General features: G+C 44.4%; 2 protein-coding genes across 8 annotated transcripts in view; one reads left to right on the top strand and one right to left on the bottom strand.

Moving 5' to 3' along the window:
• The window catches only part of DIS3 (DIS3 exosome endoribonuclease and 3''-5'' exoribonuclease), a 29,447-nt gene extending 21,105 nt beyond the window's left edge, over positions 1-8,342 (bottom strand). Inside the window, exons 1-6 of the mRNA XM_006129055.4 lie at positions 8,051-8,342; positions 7,009-7,166; positions 3,772-3,965; positions 3,589-3,662; positions 2,459-2,626; positions 385-546 (exon numbers count right to left, since the gene is read on the bottom strand). Of these exons, the coding sequence (XP_006129117.2) occupies positions 385-546; positions 2,459-2,626; positions 3,589-3,662; positions 3,772-3,965; positions 7,009-7,166; positions 8,051-8,278 (984 nt within the window). The 5' untranslated portion in view covers positions 8,279-8,342. The remainder of the gene's footprint in view (positions 1-384; positions 547-2,458; positions 2,627-3,588; positions 3,663-3,771; positions 3,966-7,008; positions 7,167-8,050) is intronic.
• Positions 7,749-18,605, top strand: part of PIBF1 (progesterone immunomodulatory binding factor 1) — a 144,220-nt gene continuing 133,363 nt past the window's right edge. Inside the window, exons 1-5 of one of the 7 annotated variants that reach the window (XM_075918903.1) lie at positions 7,758-7,843; positions 8,521-8,631; positions 11,519-11,818; positions 15,208-15,308; positions 17,821-18,019. In XM_075918903.1, the coding sequence (XP_075775018.1) occupies positions 11,570-11,818; positions 15,208-15,308; positions 17,821-18,019 (549 nt within the window). In that variant the 5' untranslated portion in view covers positions 7,758-7,843; positions 8,521-8,631; positions 11,519-11,569. The other 6 variants (XR_012900613.1, XM_075918899.1, XM_075918900.1 and 3 more) reach the window with 6 other exon arrangements.

Genomic DNA, 18,605 nt, shown 5'->3' with positions numbered 1-18,605 from the left:
ATCCTCAAAAATAAAATAAAAAAGAGCAGCAGGTATACTGGGGAAAATATCCTAGTTTTGAAGGGAACTCTTCTACAAATAAAGGAGAACAGAGTGAGATAAGTGTATTCATCTACGAACTGGCAACACTGGGATTTCTGATTTCACATCTCTCAACACTAGAATTGGATGTAAAAAATGCTAATCATGGTTACAATTTTTTTTTAAACAAATGTTTACTCTTTTTGTCAAGACAATAAAAATTTTTTCCAAAATTTATAAAATGTATTGAACTCATCTGTCAAGAGCTGAAATAGTTCTTGCTCCAGGCTGAAGGCAAAGAAAAGAAAGACCACCACCATAGTAGCACAAAAAGTACTGAATCAGAAACCTGACAGTTCATACAATATTTTCTTTCTCCTCTTCGTTATCATCATCTTCATTTTGACCCTCATCTTGCAAAACAACAGAGGATGGTCCACCCCACTGGTCTTTTGCCAACAGTTCCACAGCTACTAGATCTTCATGAACTGCTCGGTTTAAATTTTGTAGTCCTTGTATAATTATCTGTTTAAGAAAACAATGTTTTAGAAAACATTAAAAAAATTACAAAATTTTACAGTAGTCCCCTAGAGGCCCTATTGTGTTAGGCACAGTACACACAGCAGTCCTGGTCCCAAAAAGTTTACACAGGCTAATATATGAGGTAATAATATCTATATTTTCCACTCCAGGTCTCTTTCAGTACTAAAAATACTTACCCAGTATTTGTTTTTCTAAAATTTAGCTAAAATGTGTAAGAAACATTATGAAAGACAGTTATCTTTCATACATTTCAATTGTGATACATTTCCCTTGTGATATTGGTAAAGCAAATGCCAGCTCTGGCCTAGTCAGTAGGCATCAGCTAAGAATTAACACACTCAAAGCTGCAAATCAAACCAGTATTGTTATTCATAATAGATATAAGAATGTATTTAGTGTTTACACTCTAGGAAATGCTTGTAAGTTGCCATATGCATACATCTCACTTGCAAAGCCCATATCTTATGCTATAAGGAAATAGGTAAATTTTGTTTTATCTTCTTGAAAATGTTTGCTCTGAACTTGTGAACACAGGCAGGGGAATCATTCCTCCTCCATCCACTAAGGTGTTCTGTCAAAATTAAATGAATTATTGAGGGATATCACAATACAGAAAATGCCTTTTCATCAGACCTTGGAAATGCTACATGCAAGAGAGCTCTTTTTATGGACTTGAAACTTTTGTTTACACTACTATTCAGCTTTTAGCGACACTGCCCCGTCTGCACAGCCCCGTGGCTAAAAGTTGGGCAGCACAGCTGCTCTTTCTGTTTGTTGGCTCTACTGTGGCCAAAATATTCCCCCCCTTAACTGAACCACTGTTCACACTGGCATGTGTCATGGAAAAAGTTTTGTCTTTCAGAAGGAGGTGGGAGGAGGCATTAACACCTTCAGAATGACAAAAGTTTTGTCGTTCAATTTCAATGTGGATATAGCAGAAAGCCAAAACTAAAACAGGGTCCAAAAAAACCCAAACAAACAAAAAACATCCCTATATGTCTCATCTCTCTTTGCTGTTTGAACTCTGACAGGGCCAGAGACATTAAACTAAGATGGGCAAAGTACATCTGTCATCTTTAGGAATCACAGATGGTAACTCAGGGCTTGTCCACACTGTCACTTTACTGTGCTGTAACTTTCTTGTTCATGGATGTGAAAAAAATCCCCCGGAGCACCTCAAGTTACACTGCTCTGACGTGCCAGTGTAAACAAACTCCTAGCACTCCACTCCTTTTGTGGAGGTGGTTTACCTACAGTGCTGGGAAAACTTTCCCCCAGCGCCGGTACCATGACCACATTGCTGCACTTTAATGCAGGAGTGTAGAAAAAGCCTCAGTGTATGTTTGCTTACTTTACTCTATAGAGCAACCCTCTTTTCCCCTAAAAAAGTTTAATAAACCTTTAGATAGTTTATTACAGGATTGGCTACAGAGGTGGTCTCTGATCCAGTATAGCAACTGATCTTGGGGGTGGCAAGATAGACTGAAGAGTCTAAGAGGACTGACTGAAAGAACCCCCTTGGTCTTAAAGAAGTTAATTTGTATATAGGTCAATAGGGAATGTTCTTACTTCCCTTTAGCAAAGAGTCAGACTAGTGGCAGAGAAAACGAGAAAAAAGGACAGTGCAACAAAAAAACCAAGATCTTGGTGAGGAGAAGATCTGAGTTAAAGACACTGGGATGATATCACCAACACCACAAATAGAAAACTAATGTATAGAACACACAAAAAATTAGAGAGAAATGGCATTCATTGAGTAATGGAAGAATATAGCACCATATCAGAACATCAAGAAGTCATGTGGCTCATCTACATTAATCCTTAGAAACCCATTAGTTATTTATTAAAACACACTGGATGCCTTTCAAAATATGAAATCAAATGCAAAACTCACTTCTTTGTTATCTTCATCATCTCCATGAACCCATACTGTAGCTTCAAGATAATTATCTCTGTTAGCTCTGAAGGTTCCTTGAAAGTAGATTCCAGATTTTATGCCTTGCTGTAATTTGCTAAGGGGAAGATGCTCTGAAAAAATTATTCTTCCACTTTCTATTTCTTTCTGTAAAAAAGAAAAAAAAAGGTAGTTAGTTCACTGCATTCATAACTATCCTAAAACTATGCTCACTGACACAAAATTCAGCTTACTAAACTCCAGCGCAAAAGTCAGAGCAATAAGGAGCACATAAAATGTGTAGGTTACTGTTCACAGGAAGTGGATTACGGTTTCAAAAGGTTTTACGGTAGTTCAAGGACCCTGGAAGGATCACATACCAGGAGTTCTTTTTGAGTGCAGCTGTATACCAAGCCTCATACTATGTGGATGTCAAATGCTTTTATGTTTGTTCAGATGTTATTAGAACATCAAGATTATAGGAGGAAAACTAATTTCTCAGACAAGGTTCTTTGTAACCCGTCACTTCCCCAAAACTGCAATCAAATTAGAGCAATTAAAAGCATTTACTAAAAACACAACTTGAAGAGAATTATTGAGGAAACCAAATCAAATATAACCCCCTCAGAAAATATTAGTATTTTGTCCCATATTAAATTATGAGATTACGTATTTGAAATACCTAAACTGTCTATCCAAATAAATTGTATATTAATTTAAAATTTGACAGAAAATGTTCATGAAAATATGAATGTGAGCTCTAAAATAATAGTAGTAAACAAAAAGTTAAGTGGTCCATAATCCAGTCTTAGATGATTTTTGTTTATTTCAATTATTCTGGACTGGATTTACATTTTTGTTCAATTGATATTGTTTTCATTTGATACTGAATGAGGAACTAACTAACATAACTGACTTCTGCAAGTAATTTTTAGTTGCTTTCTAATAATTGCATTAAACAGCGCACACAGAGCAACATTTCCCCTTTTATTTCTTCAGAAGAAGCAGAACAATGTTATCAAGAACCTGTGAAATTAAGAATGGCACATACACGTACACTGCCATACTGCAAACCATTTATATTTCTTTTGAAGAGCTGGATCAAAAATAAATAAGTAAAGAAAACATACCCCTTCATCAGATACACAAGCAAGCCGATCTACAAGATCAGGATTAGCGATCAAGCTCTTTATATACTCTTCACCTATAAAAACATAGGTGCAAAATTATGCATTTATAAGTATGAAGACATTAAGGAGATTTTTTTTTACATGTCAGCAATAAGTCAAACACTTCATATTAATATAACTTACATGTGTAAGCTGTTAACCCCTCTTTCACAGCTTTCTCTTTATTACTTCTGTCATTTGTTAGTAAAATAACTTGCATGGTCTCCTCATTGTTCATTTTCTTCAAGTGTTCATCATACCATTTTACTGCTACTCTGATAGCTCTGTCATTACGGTCATTAGATGTTTCTCCTTGTTCTTGTTCTATATACGTTTCTCTGAAATCAACAGAAAATCCTAAAGCAAGGTTAAGAGCGTGATGCTACTGATATTTAAATATGCCCAGCAGCAATCTAAAATGAGGAGAGGGTGGAGATTTCTTGCTATTTTTTATTTATTTCCAACACAGAATTTATTATTGAGTATTAGGGAGGACTGTGAGGCACTCCAAAGGGACACAATGAATCTAGTTCATTTGGTGGACAACCTGCACACAGCTTGTCAGGGTAAGTCATTGGCAAGCCGCTAGACAGGTTTTTTACCTTGTATCCACAGCTGTGGCCACTTGCAGCTCCCATTGGCTGAGGTTCTTTTATTTGTCTTACAATTACGATTTTATATGTAATGTATGGAACTTACCACTACATTGAGCCAAGCTGCTTAGCAAAATTCAAGTTTGGTCTTCACTACAGAGCTAGGTAGATATAAAGCAGTTTATATTGACCTAATTAGGTCAATGACTACACTAGAATGATGCTTCCAACAAAGTGCTTGTTCTATATATACAAGTTTGCTACACCAACAAATTAACTCTGTCTTCATGAGAGCTGTAGTGCTTATTCCAATACAGTTAGGGCAACATGGTTCTGTTTGTAGATGCTGCATTATTTACATTAACTGTTGGCTGTCAACATCCTGTTAAAGCACTGAGCACCCAGATCTGCACTGTTGCTCCTGGTGAGAGACTGTAGGGTAGTAAGGGAAGGAGAGCAGGAGCCAGGCCACTACCAGGGATTGTGCTCCCCCACCTCCAATCCCTCACCAGGAGGCAGCAGCTGGGCTTCTGCCAGTCAGCTCTGGCAGCTGTGGACACCCAATGGGAGCTCCCCTGCCTCCGACAGATCCAGCTATGAGTCTTAAGGGCTCAATTTCATACCAAGGAAACTACCAGCAATGAAACAGAAATTCTTGTCAATTTTACAGCTGCTATTATTTCATTTTTTGGCTCTGGTTATCAGCCCAGCCCTAAAGCTCAGGGACTCCAGCGAAGAATATGACATGGCACTGATAACTTGGGCTATCAACCTGGGTGCTCACAGTGCCCCCCTGCTGGCTGACAGACAAAACTGAAAAGTGAAATATCAGAAGCCATGAACCTGAGAAAAATGTCCAATGTATTGCTGGCAGTCTCCCTTCTGTGAAATTGAGCCCTGTGGGGCTCAACTCCATTAGCCCCACAGCCAGAGGTATGGGGGAGGGAGGGGAGTAGCGGGGTGACAGCTGTGAGCCCAATGCTTGACTGACAGCTCTGGATGTCAGCACAGAGTCTGAGGGATGCTCTGAGCCCCATGCTTACAGTTGAAACTGTCAGCCCAGGGCTGCTGGGCTCCAGTACTGGCATCCCACAACGCTCCACTTCAGTCAGTAGATGTGCTCCTGGTGAGAATGCACAGCACAAACAGAAGGTTCATGTGTACATGAACCACCACTAAGTTGACACGCAGCCACCACAGTAATTGAAGTCAACTTCATTTTGCAGTGCAGATAAACCTTCAGAAAAGCTAGGGGCCTGATCCAAAGCCTACTGATGTCAAAGAAACTTTTTTCCTTTGATTTCAATGAGCTTTGGATCAGTACCTAGATGACTGTGCCTAATGCAATTCATGTTTATGTACTGTCTTTTATCCAGACCGATATCAAGATGCTTTACAAAAATGACAACATTCTTGTGAGGATCACTTTGCACATTAGTGAAATGCAATCACCACAAGAGTGAAAAATGATAACTACTTAACAGAACATAGTGACAACACCACAAGAGTTACAATCTTGCATACTTCCCCACATTTAGCAAACCATCAAAAGTAGTCTTTCACAAGTTGACATTTTCCAATGATTTAACAATGCACAATTATCCAGGTGCATTAGTGTGCGTGTTACAGTGGTTTGCCGTCTTATGAAAAATATACTAAAAGGGATTAGGAGGGCGGGATGGGGAAAGAAGGGCCCGGAACCTCTTCTCCCGGAGAAGAATAACACTGCCTGTTCTTAGCCCTGCGTTAACATCAGTCATATGCTATGCCGCATCCTGGAACCATGGAGCCATTGCTGTACATGACAGCTGCTTTCAGGTGCAGAGCCTGCCTTGACTCCACTGCCTGGCTGCTCCCAGGATGGGTGGGGTTTCAACCCACCATCCTGCCTTTCCCAGATACATGACCTATTCCCTAAGTCACTCCAGAATCCACCCCACCTCCCTACGTTCAGAGGATCCCAGATCCTGCCTTCCTAATGTGGGAGCTAGCTCCATCTCTGGGGCAACTGGTGTTGGCTGCCAGGCCACTGCCTGAGTGGATAGAGTTGGTTCAGGGTGGTGGTTCGAGTCCCAACCACCCTGGGAGCATCCACTGATGCAGAAGCAGGGAAAAGAAGCCTCAGCCAGCAGCCCTCTGCCTGAGCCTTGTGCAGATGGCTGCATCTGGCTGTATTAAGCATCCACAGAAGATGAAAAGATATCCAAGTTGCATAATAAACACAAACATTTTAAATCATGTGTCTTTTGCAACAGTGCTGAAAAATTTAGGTTTGGGACAAGGGTGCAGAAGCGAGTCAGAGCAGCAAGCGAAAGTGGTTTAAGATAGATGGTTACATCACATTGCCAGTAAAGTAAGAGCTATAACATAGGAAGCTTTTCACAGTGATCCAAGGGGCTAAGGGACCAATACAATTGCAAAGAGACCAATTCATGAAATTATTGGCAACAAATGTATGATTGAAAACCCTTAGCTTCATTAGTTCCTAAATTTAAAAAAGTTATTACTTTTCTAAATGCAAAATAATTTGCCAGTGCATGTGAATATTTTGAGGTAATTTTATTTTCAAGTGTTTGACGGCATTCCTCCTTAAGAATCTGAAACATGTCTCATAACTGGCCACCCTGAAAGTGCATCTCTTCATATCTGTTGATGAAACTGCAACACACTTGAACTTACTAGGATAGTTACCTTATTTTCATCATCACTGCCCCTAGACACTTCAGTTGTATCCAAGTTACTTATGTAATACATTCTGAAGTTTACTGTACCCCAAACTATACCTTACCTATGATGTTCATTAGTGAAGGAATAGAAATGTTTTTCAGGATTGGTGATCACATCTCTAATTCGTTTGTACACTGGTGCACTCCGTTTCCTCACTTCTTGCAAGACTGTCTGAAGCACAATTACATTTGTAATAACTGGGTCTTCAAGTATATCAATCTGTGAAACAAAAGAGTCCCAAGTTATTTTTTATTTTTAACGGATAAGAGAATGAAATGTTTATCAGACCCTGACACATGATCGCCAGAATATAAAATTAATGATGACATGCCCAGACCTCTCCCACCATTTCTGGGGAATGGAATGGGGACAGAATTTCCATAAATAAGCTATCCCAAGACCCTTCCTGGAGACCTTGGGTGGGATTTTCAAAAGTCCTCAGCCATGAATTTGAATAGAGAAAGGAGATTCACATCAGCTCCCAGCAGCCACCGCCAGCCCCACCTCTCCCCTCCCCCTCTGGTCAGTATCATCAAGAAAACCAAATTCAGCATGAGCCCAAAAGACAGGCAATTCAAAGCGGGAGGACAGATGGCAGTGACACTCTGTTGATTGTATTTCATGTCGCACAATCATTTGGTGTTGTTGCTTTCAGGAGCTCGGGCTTAAAGCATGTGATTACAAGCGAAGCTCAAGCTGTGAGTAAATGCTTGAAACCACAGCTAGGGTGCACTGCAAAGCCAACACTGCCAAACCAATAAACAGCATTTCTGAGTATTACGTCTCATGAGGTTTAAGCAGATCTCGACATTCTGGAGGTCTGGTCGGAGAGCAGATTAAGTGAGGTAACCTGTCACCCTTATCCTGAGCCCCAGCCGGCTATAGCTACACTGCAGGTAAGGGTGGTTGGCGGGGACTCCCAGCGGTGAAAGTAGCTTAACATTTCTTACAGGTACTGTCCTAGTGCAGGCCAGGTCCCTGCCAGCTCTTCACGCAGCTCCCTGCGGGCTTTTTGCTGCAGCGCATCCAGCTCTTGCCAGAGCCGCGCACCGGGGCGCACCGCACTTCCTTTCACCCCTGCTGACTCCTAAATGGACCAGTACCTGGTGCAGCAGGACGTTGGTGTCCGGCAGCAAGTAGTGGGGGGCGGGACAGAGGGTGCTGGCGGCGCCGCCGGGCTGGGCCTCCAAGCGCGGCTCCCCGGGCTGCTGCTCGCACTGCTCACAGGCGGCCGCCCCGCACGCGATGTCCTCGCGCAGGTAGTGCTCGCGCACAACCTTCATCACCGCTCCCGCCCGCGTACGCTTCAGGAATGTGCGCGAGGTCAACATCTTGCCGGCACCAAGCGAGCGGCTCCTAGCCAGCCACACACGACCGTACCGGAACCGGAATGGCAGGCGGAACCGGAGACTACAACAACCGGCATGCACTGCGGCCAGAGCCGGACACACTTCCGATGCCAGTCGTGCTGTTTGGGCTCTGCCTAAGGGGCGGGGCTGGCCTCGCGGGTCCCAGCATGCAGTGCGGCTAGAGCGGGAGGCTTGACGCGACCCTTTCGGTCTTTTTGTTTTAGCACCAGCGCCGTTGCCTTGGTGACGGCATCTAACAGCTCCGCCCTCTCCGGTGTGGAGCGTTTGCCGAAGCGGACGGCGCGCGGGCGCCCGTTGGCCGGGAATTGCAGGAGGTGAGGCCGGGCTGGCGGCCTCTCCCGCCTCGCGGGGCAGTGCACGGAGTAGGGCTGGTGAGAGGGCGGCTCCGCAATGTACCTGCCTGCGCCGCGGGGCTCTCATGGGGCAGCCCCGTTTGCCCCGCCCCAGGCTCGGCTCTCTGGCCGCAAGGAAGAAGGGGCTGTAGGGGTCAAAGCGCGGGTCTGCGGCGTCCCTTTCCCAGCAAGGACACGGGGCCAAGCGTAAGTCACGCGGCCTTCTCCTGGAGAGAGGCGGGGCGAGAGAACACAGCGCTGGCGGATGTGGGGGGCTTGCTGGCAGCTTGCTCACTGCCCGGCGGGGAGGGAGAGACTGTGCTCCAGGACTTGATGTGAGACCCTGTGTGGGACGGGAAGTTTAAGGAATCCTTGCTGTGTCACTCACGTTTGCAGCGTGACTGATAAGTGTGTCCCTCGTTTGGGCATGAGCTGGCTGGCAGGCCTGGCTCTGGTAAAGAGGGAGACTGAATGAGAGAGACCTCGTAGAGACCTATCGTGTCTTTTTGTAGTACAGGTTGGACCTCCCTGGTCTGGCACTGTCAGGACCTGACTGGTCCCGAGCAAGAGAGTTTGCTGGACCAGAGGAGGTCTGCCACCAGCCTGCAAGCTTGTTCTGCCTGCAGGCTGCCTCAGCAAGCACCCTGCCTCATCCTACACCCCCCATACTGGCTGGCCTGCTTGCCCAGCTGCTGCCAGTTCCTTGAGCAGCACAGGCTCCGACTTCTGTTGTGGTACTCTAGCTCCACTTGCTGTGAGCTGCCATGGGGCTCTGGCCCCACCCCTCGCTCTCCCAGGGGCTGCCGCAGGGCTCTGGTCCCAGCCCCCCACTCCAGGGTGCTGCTGCAGGGCTGACTCAGCCCCCGTGCTTCTGGGGGCTGCCAGAGGACTCCGGACCCATGTTATAGGCGCTGTCACATGGTTTCAGCCCCATGCTTACAAAGGCTGCTGGGGGACTCTGGCCCTGGCCCCACGCTGGTGCAGGCTGCCATTGGACTCCAGCCCTGTCCTGCACTCCTAGGGGTTGCCATGGGACTCTGGACCCAGCCTCACATTCTGGGGGGCTGCTGTGGGATTCCCCACGCTTCTGGGGATTGTCAGGAGATTCCGGCAAGGCTGCTAGGGGATTCAATCCCTGGCCCAGAACTTCTGCGACTTATGGGGGGTCTGGCCCTGGACCTACACTGCCTCCAGCTGAGTGCCAACCCTGTTTTCCCCACTCCCAGCTGTCCCTTCTGCCCTAACGCACCTGGGTTCTCTGGTCCAGGAGCATCCATGGACTTCCTGGACCACGGATGTTGCCGGAATGGAGAATGCTGGTTTTCAGAGATACAACCTGTACTGCAGTGGTTCCCAACCTTTTTGATGCCAAGGACCGGCAAACCCATTCACAAACTTTTGGCTGACTGGTAGCATTTTATTTGAATATTTGCATGTGCATTATGCAAATGATGAATATGCAAATAAGCAAATAAACCATTGCTGGTCCACCCAGAGTCTCCAGTGCCAGCCCTAACCTCTAGAGGCCCCCGCCTGTCCACTATGCCCCAGCAGTAGCCACTGGCCCCAAAATCTCCTGCACCAAACCCCCCTAAGGGCCAGCCTCCTGCCCTCAGAGCCCCCCAGTATCAGCCTCCTGTTTCCAGAGCCCCACTGCACACACCCCCGAATCTCCCCCAGTGCCAGTCCCCAATATTAGCCCTGTCCCCAGAGCGCCCCCTCCAATAGCTCAGCCTACAGAGCCTTCCACCACTAGCCCCACCCTTGGATCCCTAGTGCCTGCTCCGCCTCCCTCACCCTAGCCCTGTGCTGCTGCCTTCATCGTGACAGCTCTAGGGTCCAGGGCTGGGGTACACCACCCAGCACCTCCCTTCCCACTGCTGCCATTGGGAGAGGTGTGTCGTGACCTACCCTGCCTCTCAGCTAATCAGTGCTGGGCAGAGGTGGGGTCTCCTTCGGCCACAGAGCACTTCCCTGCGCTGTGGGAGGACCGTGCTGCACAGCGAGCTACTCTTCCATGGCTGGGAGGAGACCCTGCCCCTGCCCAGCACTGGTTGGCTGAGAGGAAGGGCAGGACATACCTCTCCCAACACCCCACTCTCACTGTGGCTATCCCAGCTCTGGCTCCCAAAGCCACCGCGGCCTGGCAGCGGGTGATGGCCCGGCAGTTGGGAACCATTGCTGCATTGCATAGATAGTGCAAAGTACATGATTAATGGAGAGTAGCAGAGAAGGCATCGTGTTGAGACTCAGCAGGATAAAATCCCTCCATGATGACGTCATGTGTAGCTCAACATTGATGTCAGTAGAAACTGCACAGTGACCCACTGATAATGATGAGCCTAGGATGTCCTTCAGAGAAAGCCATTGCTAGTATGGAAAGTAGGAAGCCTCGAAAACAGAGTTCTGGGACACATTTTATTTTTTAGTATCTTACAAACATCTCTTAGGGTGCATCTACATAGCAGGGCTTAACTCGAAATAAACTACACAAATTGAGCTATGTGAATTGCGTAGCTTATTTTGAAATTGGGAGCATCTACACAGCACTTATTTTGAAATAGAGCACTCTTCCTCTGACTTCCCTTACTCCTCGTACAATGAGGGTGACAGGAGTCGGAGTAAGAAGTCCTCCAGCTTGACAGTATTTCAACTTTATTTCGAAATAACTGCCTGCTGTGTAGACACGGACTAAGTTATTTTGAAAAAATGCTAGTTATCTTGAAATGTTTCTGTATAGACATACCCTTACAGGGGAAAGTACAGGCCAAACATTGAGCAAGAAATATAGAGTGTTAGTTAACAGTTTTTAATAATATTATAATATCTTTCCTCTTAATTTTTTTTACTTTGGCATTTTACTACACAGGGTACTCAGATCAAATCATAGCCAAAAAACCCTCTTTGAATAGAAAGAAAAATGTCACGGAAGGGCTCCAAGGAAACCAAAAAAGCAAATATCTCTAGCTCCATGGAGTCTGATGAAATTAGTTTAGAGACTACGGTACCAACAGATGACATTTCCTCCTCTGAAGAAAGAGAAGGTACCAAAATTACTAGGCAGCTGATTGAGCGGAAGGAATTGCTTCATAATCTGCAGTTGCTGAAAATAGAGCTATCTCAGAAGAACTTAATGATTGACAACTTGAAAGTGGAATATCTGACCAAGGTAAGGAAGTATCTGATTGTGTATATGTGCTCCCTATTCCAGAACAACTACTTAAGTATAGAAAAGTACTTCATTCATGATTCTTGAATAACATTAATTTACAAATCAATTTCAGTTCTAATTGAAGTCCAGGTAGATACAGTACAGACATGAAAACATGAGCTTTCTTTTGCAATGTGCTGCCCTGTAGAAATATCTAAGGCAGTGATACTCATTCCATGGACTCACAAGACACATTTCTCATTGAGATGTAACTTCAGCTATCCAAGGCTCCCTCCAGGAGGGCTGTAAACAGCCAATTCTTGGTGCTTTGGGAGGGAGGCCCTTTTCTTCCCCCTTTCTCCTGGAACACCACAAACTGTTGATTCACAGAGCTCCTGGAGGGAGCAGGGCCACATTAACGCACAGGCCTTAGGGGTGGTTTCCTGGGTCGCGGACTAAGGAGTGTCTTGCCAAAAGATCTTGATGCTGCCAAAAGTCCAGACCTTTTTGCTGGAGCCAACTTAGCTTAGGGCTCTGGGTTGGAGCCACTAAAGCCTCTGCATTAATCAGGCTGGGGTGGAGATGGATGTCTCTGTGCTCAGGAAAACCCTTACTACTTCTGTGCACTGTTTTCATCTGCGGGCACCATCTCAGTAGCTTCCATTGTCCGTAATTCCCAGCTAATACAAGAACAATTTTTTGCCCTCCTTGTAACTAGGGATATTAGCTAGTATGTAATTGAATAGTTGTGTAAACTCATGAAATTTTAATGGTTACACAACTATTTTGATAGTGCCCTGCAATGTTCTCTCTAAGCTGTGTGGCAGCACAGCTTCACAGATGATTAATCAGCCCTGACTAGGCAGAGGCTCAGGACTCTGTGCAAAGAGCTTACTAACTGGGTGGGGCTGATTAATCACCTGTGAAGCTGTGCTGCCACACAGCTTAGAGGGAACACTGGTCCCTGGAGGTAGGATTAGCAGCTAGTGTGCTCCCAGCCCCACTTCTGGGGAGCCCCCTGCTACCCCGTGCTGCTGCCGCCGCCTCTCTATCAGAGGCAGCAATGTGGGGTCGCAGGCAAGGACAGGTCTGCGAGGGGAGCCAGTTTAAAAATTGGCTTTCTATGCAGACCTGCTCCCCGGCAGCAGCTCCTTTCTGTGGGGAGCTCAGACAGCCCCTCCCAGACCCCCCCCCCCCCCCCCCATGAGCAGGGGCTGCTGTCATGGAGCAGTCTCTTTCTGTGGTGAGCCTCCCCTAATAGAAACAGCGGTGTAGAGGAGGGAGGCGGCACCCCAGAGCTGGTGCTGAGGGAAACCGTCTTTCAAGACAAGTACCCACAGCACTTGCCCCTCTGTATGAACCAACAAGATGAGAGGAGTAGGCAGGTCTGCAGAAAAGGCACTCATGGGGAGCCTGCTTGAAAGACGGCTCCCAGTGCATATCCGCTTCTGCCTGGCTCCCCCCCCCCCCCACACACACACTCCACGCTGCTGCCTCTCTATCAGAGGCAGCAGCACAGGGGTGGAGGGTGGGACAGGCAGATCTGGTGCTCGTAGGGAATCAGCTTTTAAGCCAGCTCCTCACAGGCATCGGCTCCCATTCTCTGCCCCGCCCCCTTTGTTAGCAGGGATGTGGGAAGGGAATGTATGTAGTCAACAAGATTAACCGTAAAGCTGGTCTTATTCGTTAATTGTGTAGTTGTGTACTTGTTGACATCACTATTGGTAACACTCTTTTAGGTACTTGAACACTGCCATCATGTCCCCTCTCTGTCTTTTCTTTTCAAACCTAACAATCCCAATTCTTTCAGTCTTCCCTCATAAGTCAAGTTTTTTAGACCTTTAAGCGTTTTTGTTGCTCTTTTCTGGACACTCTCAGTTTCTCCACTTCTTTCTTGAAATGTGGTGCCCAGAATTGAACACAATACTCCAATTGAGGCCTAATCAGCGCATGTCTTTCTCACAACACTACTGTTAATGCATCCCAGAATCATGTTTGCCTTTTTTGGAACAGTGATGCTGTTGACTCATATTTAGCTTGTGATCCACTACGACCCTAGATTCCTTTCTGTGGTACTTCTTCCTAAACAGTTGCTTCCCATTTTGTATACATGAAACTGATTGTTCCTTCCTAAGTGGAGTACTTTGCATTTGTCCTTATTAAACTTTGTCCTATTTACCTTAGACCATTTCTTCAGTTTGTCCAGATCATTTTGAATTATGATTTACATTATGAATTATGACCCTATCCTCCAAAGCACTTGAAAACCCTTCCAGTATGGTATCATCTGCAGACTTTATAAGCATAATGTCTATGCTATTATTGAAATCGTGGAGGAAGATATTTAACAGAATCAGTCCAAAAACTGACCCCTGCGAAACCCCACTTATGTCCTTCTAGCATGACTGAATCATTAATGATTACTCTCTGAGAACTGTTATCCTGCCAGTTATGCATCCACCTTATGCCACAGCTAGGTTGTATTTCCCTAGTTTATTGGTAAGAAGGTCATGCAAAACTGCATCAAATGCTTTACTAACATTTAGTGCACAACATCTACCGCTTCCCCCAATCCAATCATGATGAGATAATAAGAGGAGTTGTCCCATCAAAGAAAGTTATCAGATTGGTTTGACATGATTTGTTCTTGACAGATCCATACTGGCTGTTATCTATCACTTTATTATTATCCAGATATTTTCAGATGAATTCCTTAACTGTTTGCGCCATTATTTTTCCTGACACAGAAGTTAAGCTGACTGGTCTGTAGTTTCCTGAAGTGTTCTAATTTCTCTTTTTGTAGATGGGCACTATATTTGCCCTTTTCCAGTCTTCTGGAATCTCTCCTATCTTCCATGACTTTTCAGAGAAGATAGCTTATGGCCCAAATACCTCCTCTTTCAGCTCCTTGAGTATTCTAGTATCAGAGGGGTAGCCGTGTTAGTCTGAATCTGCAAAAGCAGCGAGGAGTATTCTAGGATGCATTTTATCAAGCCTAGATCATTTGAAGACATCTAACTTTTCTAAATAATTTAAACTTTTTCTTTTCCTATGTCATTCCTTCTAGCATTCACTAAGTCAGGCATCCAGTCACCACATGCCTTGGTGAAAACTGAAACAAAGAAGTTGTTAAGCACTTCTGCCTTTCCAGGTTTTCTATTAGTTGAGAGTGAGGAAGGAAGTTCTGCATGGAGTGTTCCTGTGTAGAACACAGAGCTGCTTAACCCCTGACCAGCAGAGCCTGAGGCCCAGATTTGGCCCTGGCTTGCCTGGATTGGGCCTATGGGAGCAGGGAGCCACCCCAGTTTTAGTGAAAGATGGCATAGGCTATGGCTTTTGTCAGAAAATTTTTCAGGAGAATTTAGCATGATGAGTCATCTTTGTTTTTTATCTTTAATTGCTTTTAGATTGAAGAGCTAGAAGAGAAGCTTAATGATACAATCCACCAGAAGCAGCTGTTATCATTACGGCTAGACAACCAGTTGGCATTACAGCAAGAAGATTCCAGGTATGAGAATACACAAACTGGTTTCAGCATTAATACGTATGACATCATGTAGGTTACTGGGAGAACACTTTACTATAGGTTGTATAAGCTGAAACAAATAGGTTGTATAAGCTGTCACTTATAACTGCTAATTGTAACGGTCTGAAAATTTCACTGCTAGCCCTGACTGTTTCAATTTTACTTGAAACTTTAATATAAGTAAGACTGGTGTTTTTAGAACAAAAGGCTTAAAGCAGGAGGAATATTTTTCCCACTTACAAAATAGTTGCAAATGTATTATTTTTTAAACAATTTTATATCCTGAATGACTTGGGAGATGGGAGGGAATAACATTTAGAAAGCTGTCCTTTGGCCCTGAAAGAGTCCTTCTTATGCAGAAGTGCTTCTGGTGTTTGACTTGAGTCTTGAACATTTAAAATTATTTGGAACCTAAAGCAAGATTTAGTAATGTGCTGTTGACAAAATGCTTTCTGTTCTCACTTCTTCTCTTGACTGGTCTTAAGAAAGATAGTGATGTATGGTATTTTATTTAGTGAAGAGTTGAATCACAGTGAAAGGTAGACAAACTCAAGCATAGAGAAGTTGTGACTTTCTGCAAGTCTCCTGTAGAAGATTTGTGGCAGAACTGGGAACTTTAATCAAGGTCTCAGATTTAAAAGCACAGTGGCACTTGGAAAAATGTCTTTCAATTGTTTGTTTAGTTGTGCCATCTTACGCGTATTTAACTTTTGTCGAGTGCACTGGCAATTGTACAGATGAAAAAGTGGTGTGTACTTGTAAGTTAATAGGTGTGGAGAACAAAAACAGTTGAGTGATTTAGATGCTAATCCATGGTGGAAAACCCTTTTTCTTCTATCCTCCTCTGTCTGTTAATCTTATATCTTGCCTATCAATAACTTATACTTAGCTTTATTCAGAACATATTCCTGTTGTGAACAAGCCCTGCTTTGGTGAACCTCATGAACAGGTTTATGAACAGGACTGACCCTGAAACTCGGTACACCAACCCAACTGAAACTTTTTGGGTCCTTCTTTAAAAAAACAAAACGGGGGAAAAAAAAAGTCTTCCTGAAAGAACAGTTTAGATTAAAAGTGTATTTTAATGGTGTTCAACTAAAATACAAAAGAAATATTCTTTACAACAATTGTGGACCTACAGAAATATATAGGCTGCGTCAAGATTGGCATGATTTTGCGGAAATACTTTTAACGGAAAAGTTTTTCCGTTAAAAGTATTTCCGCAAAAGCGTGTCTAGATTGGCACAGATACTTTTGCGCAAAAGTATCTGTGACCAGTCTAGACGCGATTTTGCGCAAGAAAGCCCTGATTGCCATTTTAGCAAAACAGTTCTTCCCTGTTGTGACGGCGCGTTGGGGTCCCCCGTCTCCTGCACCCCCAAATGGCACGAACAGACTCCCGCAGCCAGTAGAATGGGGGTAGTTTATTGCTTCTCCAGGATATAGCACAGCACAGATGTAATCTGGTTACAGGAACTGGGGCTAAAAGGCCTCAGTGCCCCCCTGGAGAAGGGGGAGTCCCAGCCCTCTCCCCAGCTCCTTCTCCCCTGCTTTCCAGACAGGAACTCACCACCTCTCCTCCAGCCCTGCCCCCAGCCAGGGTGGCATTCCACCTTCCTTTGTTTCTCCCCATGGAGGGTGGCTGGTCAGACCAGTTTGGAGCCACCTTTGCATAATGACTCCCCCTTTCCCTGCTGGGTCTTGCTACAGACAGCAGAGGTCGCCACAGCCCTAGCGAGTTACCCCCACTACGTCACACCTGTCTACACTGGCCCTCTTGCGCAAGTATTCTTTCGTAAGAGGGCTGTTTCCCGAGTGGGAGTGTGAAAGTATTTGCGCAAGAAACCTTGATTTTGTACATTACAAAGTCAGTGCTCTTGCGCAAATTCAAGCGGCCAGTGTAGACAGCTGGCAAGTTTTTGCGCAAAAGCGGTCGCTTGCCAGTCTAGACTCACCCATACAAACAAACTCTTAATGTTCATATGTTCGGAAGAGACCGATTAAGGGATTCAACCAGTTTTTGAATGTCATATAATCCTTCACTTGTGATCAACCTACTAGACTTTCGGTAGTAATATTTTTGGGGTAAAAAGTCCGTTGGTTTCTTTTTAGTGTGTGGTTTTTAAGAAACTTGATAAATACATTATGATGGCTATATATGGGAAGTGAGAAGCAATATGTTGTGGAGGTTTTCTCTATGAGTGAATGTATTTGGATGATAAAGTATGAATTGAAGTTATTTGGGTGTTACCGTTGTTTTAACTGGAGGTATCTTTTTTTTATTATTATTTTTGTTAGAAAGGTGATATACTTCTATGCAGTCTTAATCCTAGCTAAGAAAGATATGTTTTCCTTTGTAAGTGAACTCTTTGTTTTTATTTCTAAATTTAGGATAATAATTATTTACCTACGTCAGGTATTTTGAGAATTGATTAGTTTGGAAACAGAAATGCTTTAGTCTAATTTATTATAATTTTCTGTTACATTTATGTAGGAAACATCAAGAGCTAATGAAACAGGAAATGGAAACGATTTTAATGAGGCAAAAACAACTAGAAGAAACAAACCATCAGTTAAGAGAGCGGGCTGGAGATATCCGTCGCAGCCTGCGTGACTTGGAATTGACAGAAGATTATTATGAGAAACTGAAATCTCTTCCTGAAGATGAGCTTTCTATCCCTGAATATGTTTCTGTGAGTATTTGAGTTCTGTATTGCTATTATGTTCTGAGACTGTGAAGTGGATGAGATTTGTGTTCCTGGCATGATAGACAATAGAAAGGTTAAGGAGTAGGGAAAGGAACAGGGTGAGAAAATAAGTTTGAAATGTGTAGACTTCCTGGAACAGCAGTACATCTTCCAGTTCAATTATTCTGCCATGTTAGAATCAAAGCAGTACAGAGATGAAGCATTTTTCCTTGGATCCATGAGAACTGTGGAGCTCTTTGCCAGAGAATGTTGTGAAAATTATAATAGGGTTCAAAAAAGGATACATTTCTGAAGGATCATCAGTGACTATTAACTAAGATGGGCTGGGTTGGAACATCATGCTCTCAGTGTTTCAGAGTGGATAAAAATCAATGATTTAAAAAAAAATCCAAAAAAATCCTCTGCGTTTCAAAGCAGTGCTTCAAGGAGCTAACAGTAGTGGGCTCTGTGTGGCACGGCTCCTTTAAGGGGCAGTGCCACACAGAGCCCGGGGTTAGCTCCCTGGGACGCTGCAGCTTTGAAATGTCAAGGGGGCATTTCAAAGAGGCAGCACTGCACAGAGCCCAGGGTC

The sequence above is a fragment of the Pelodiscus sinensis genome, chromosome 1, assembly GCF_049634645.1.
Source record: "Pelodiscus sinensis isolate JC-2024 chromosome 1, ASM4963464v1, whole genome shotgun sequence".
In the NCBI taxonomy this organism is placed as follows: Eukaryota; Metazoa; Chordata; order Testudines; family Trionychidae; genus Pelodiscus; species Pelodiscus sinensis.
The sequence above is the reverse complement of the archived record's forward strand: the minus strand, read 5'-3'. Positions and strand labels throughout refer to the sequence as shown.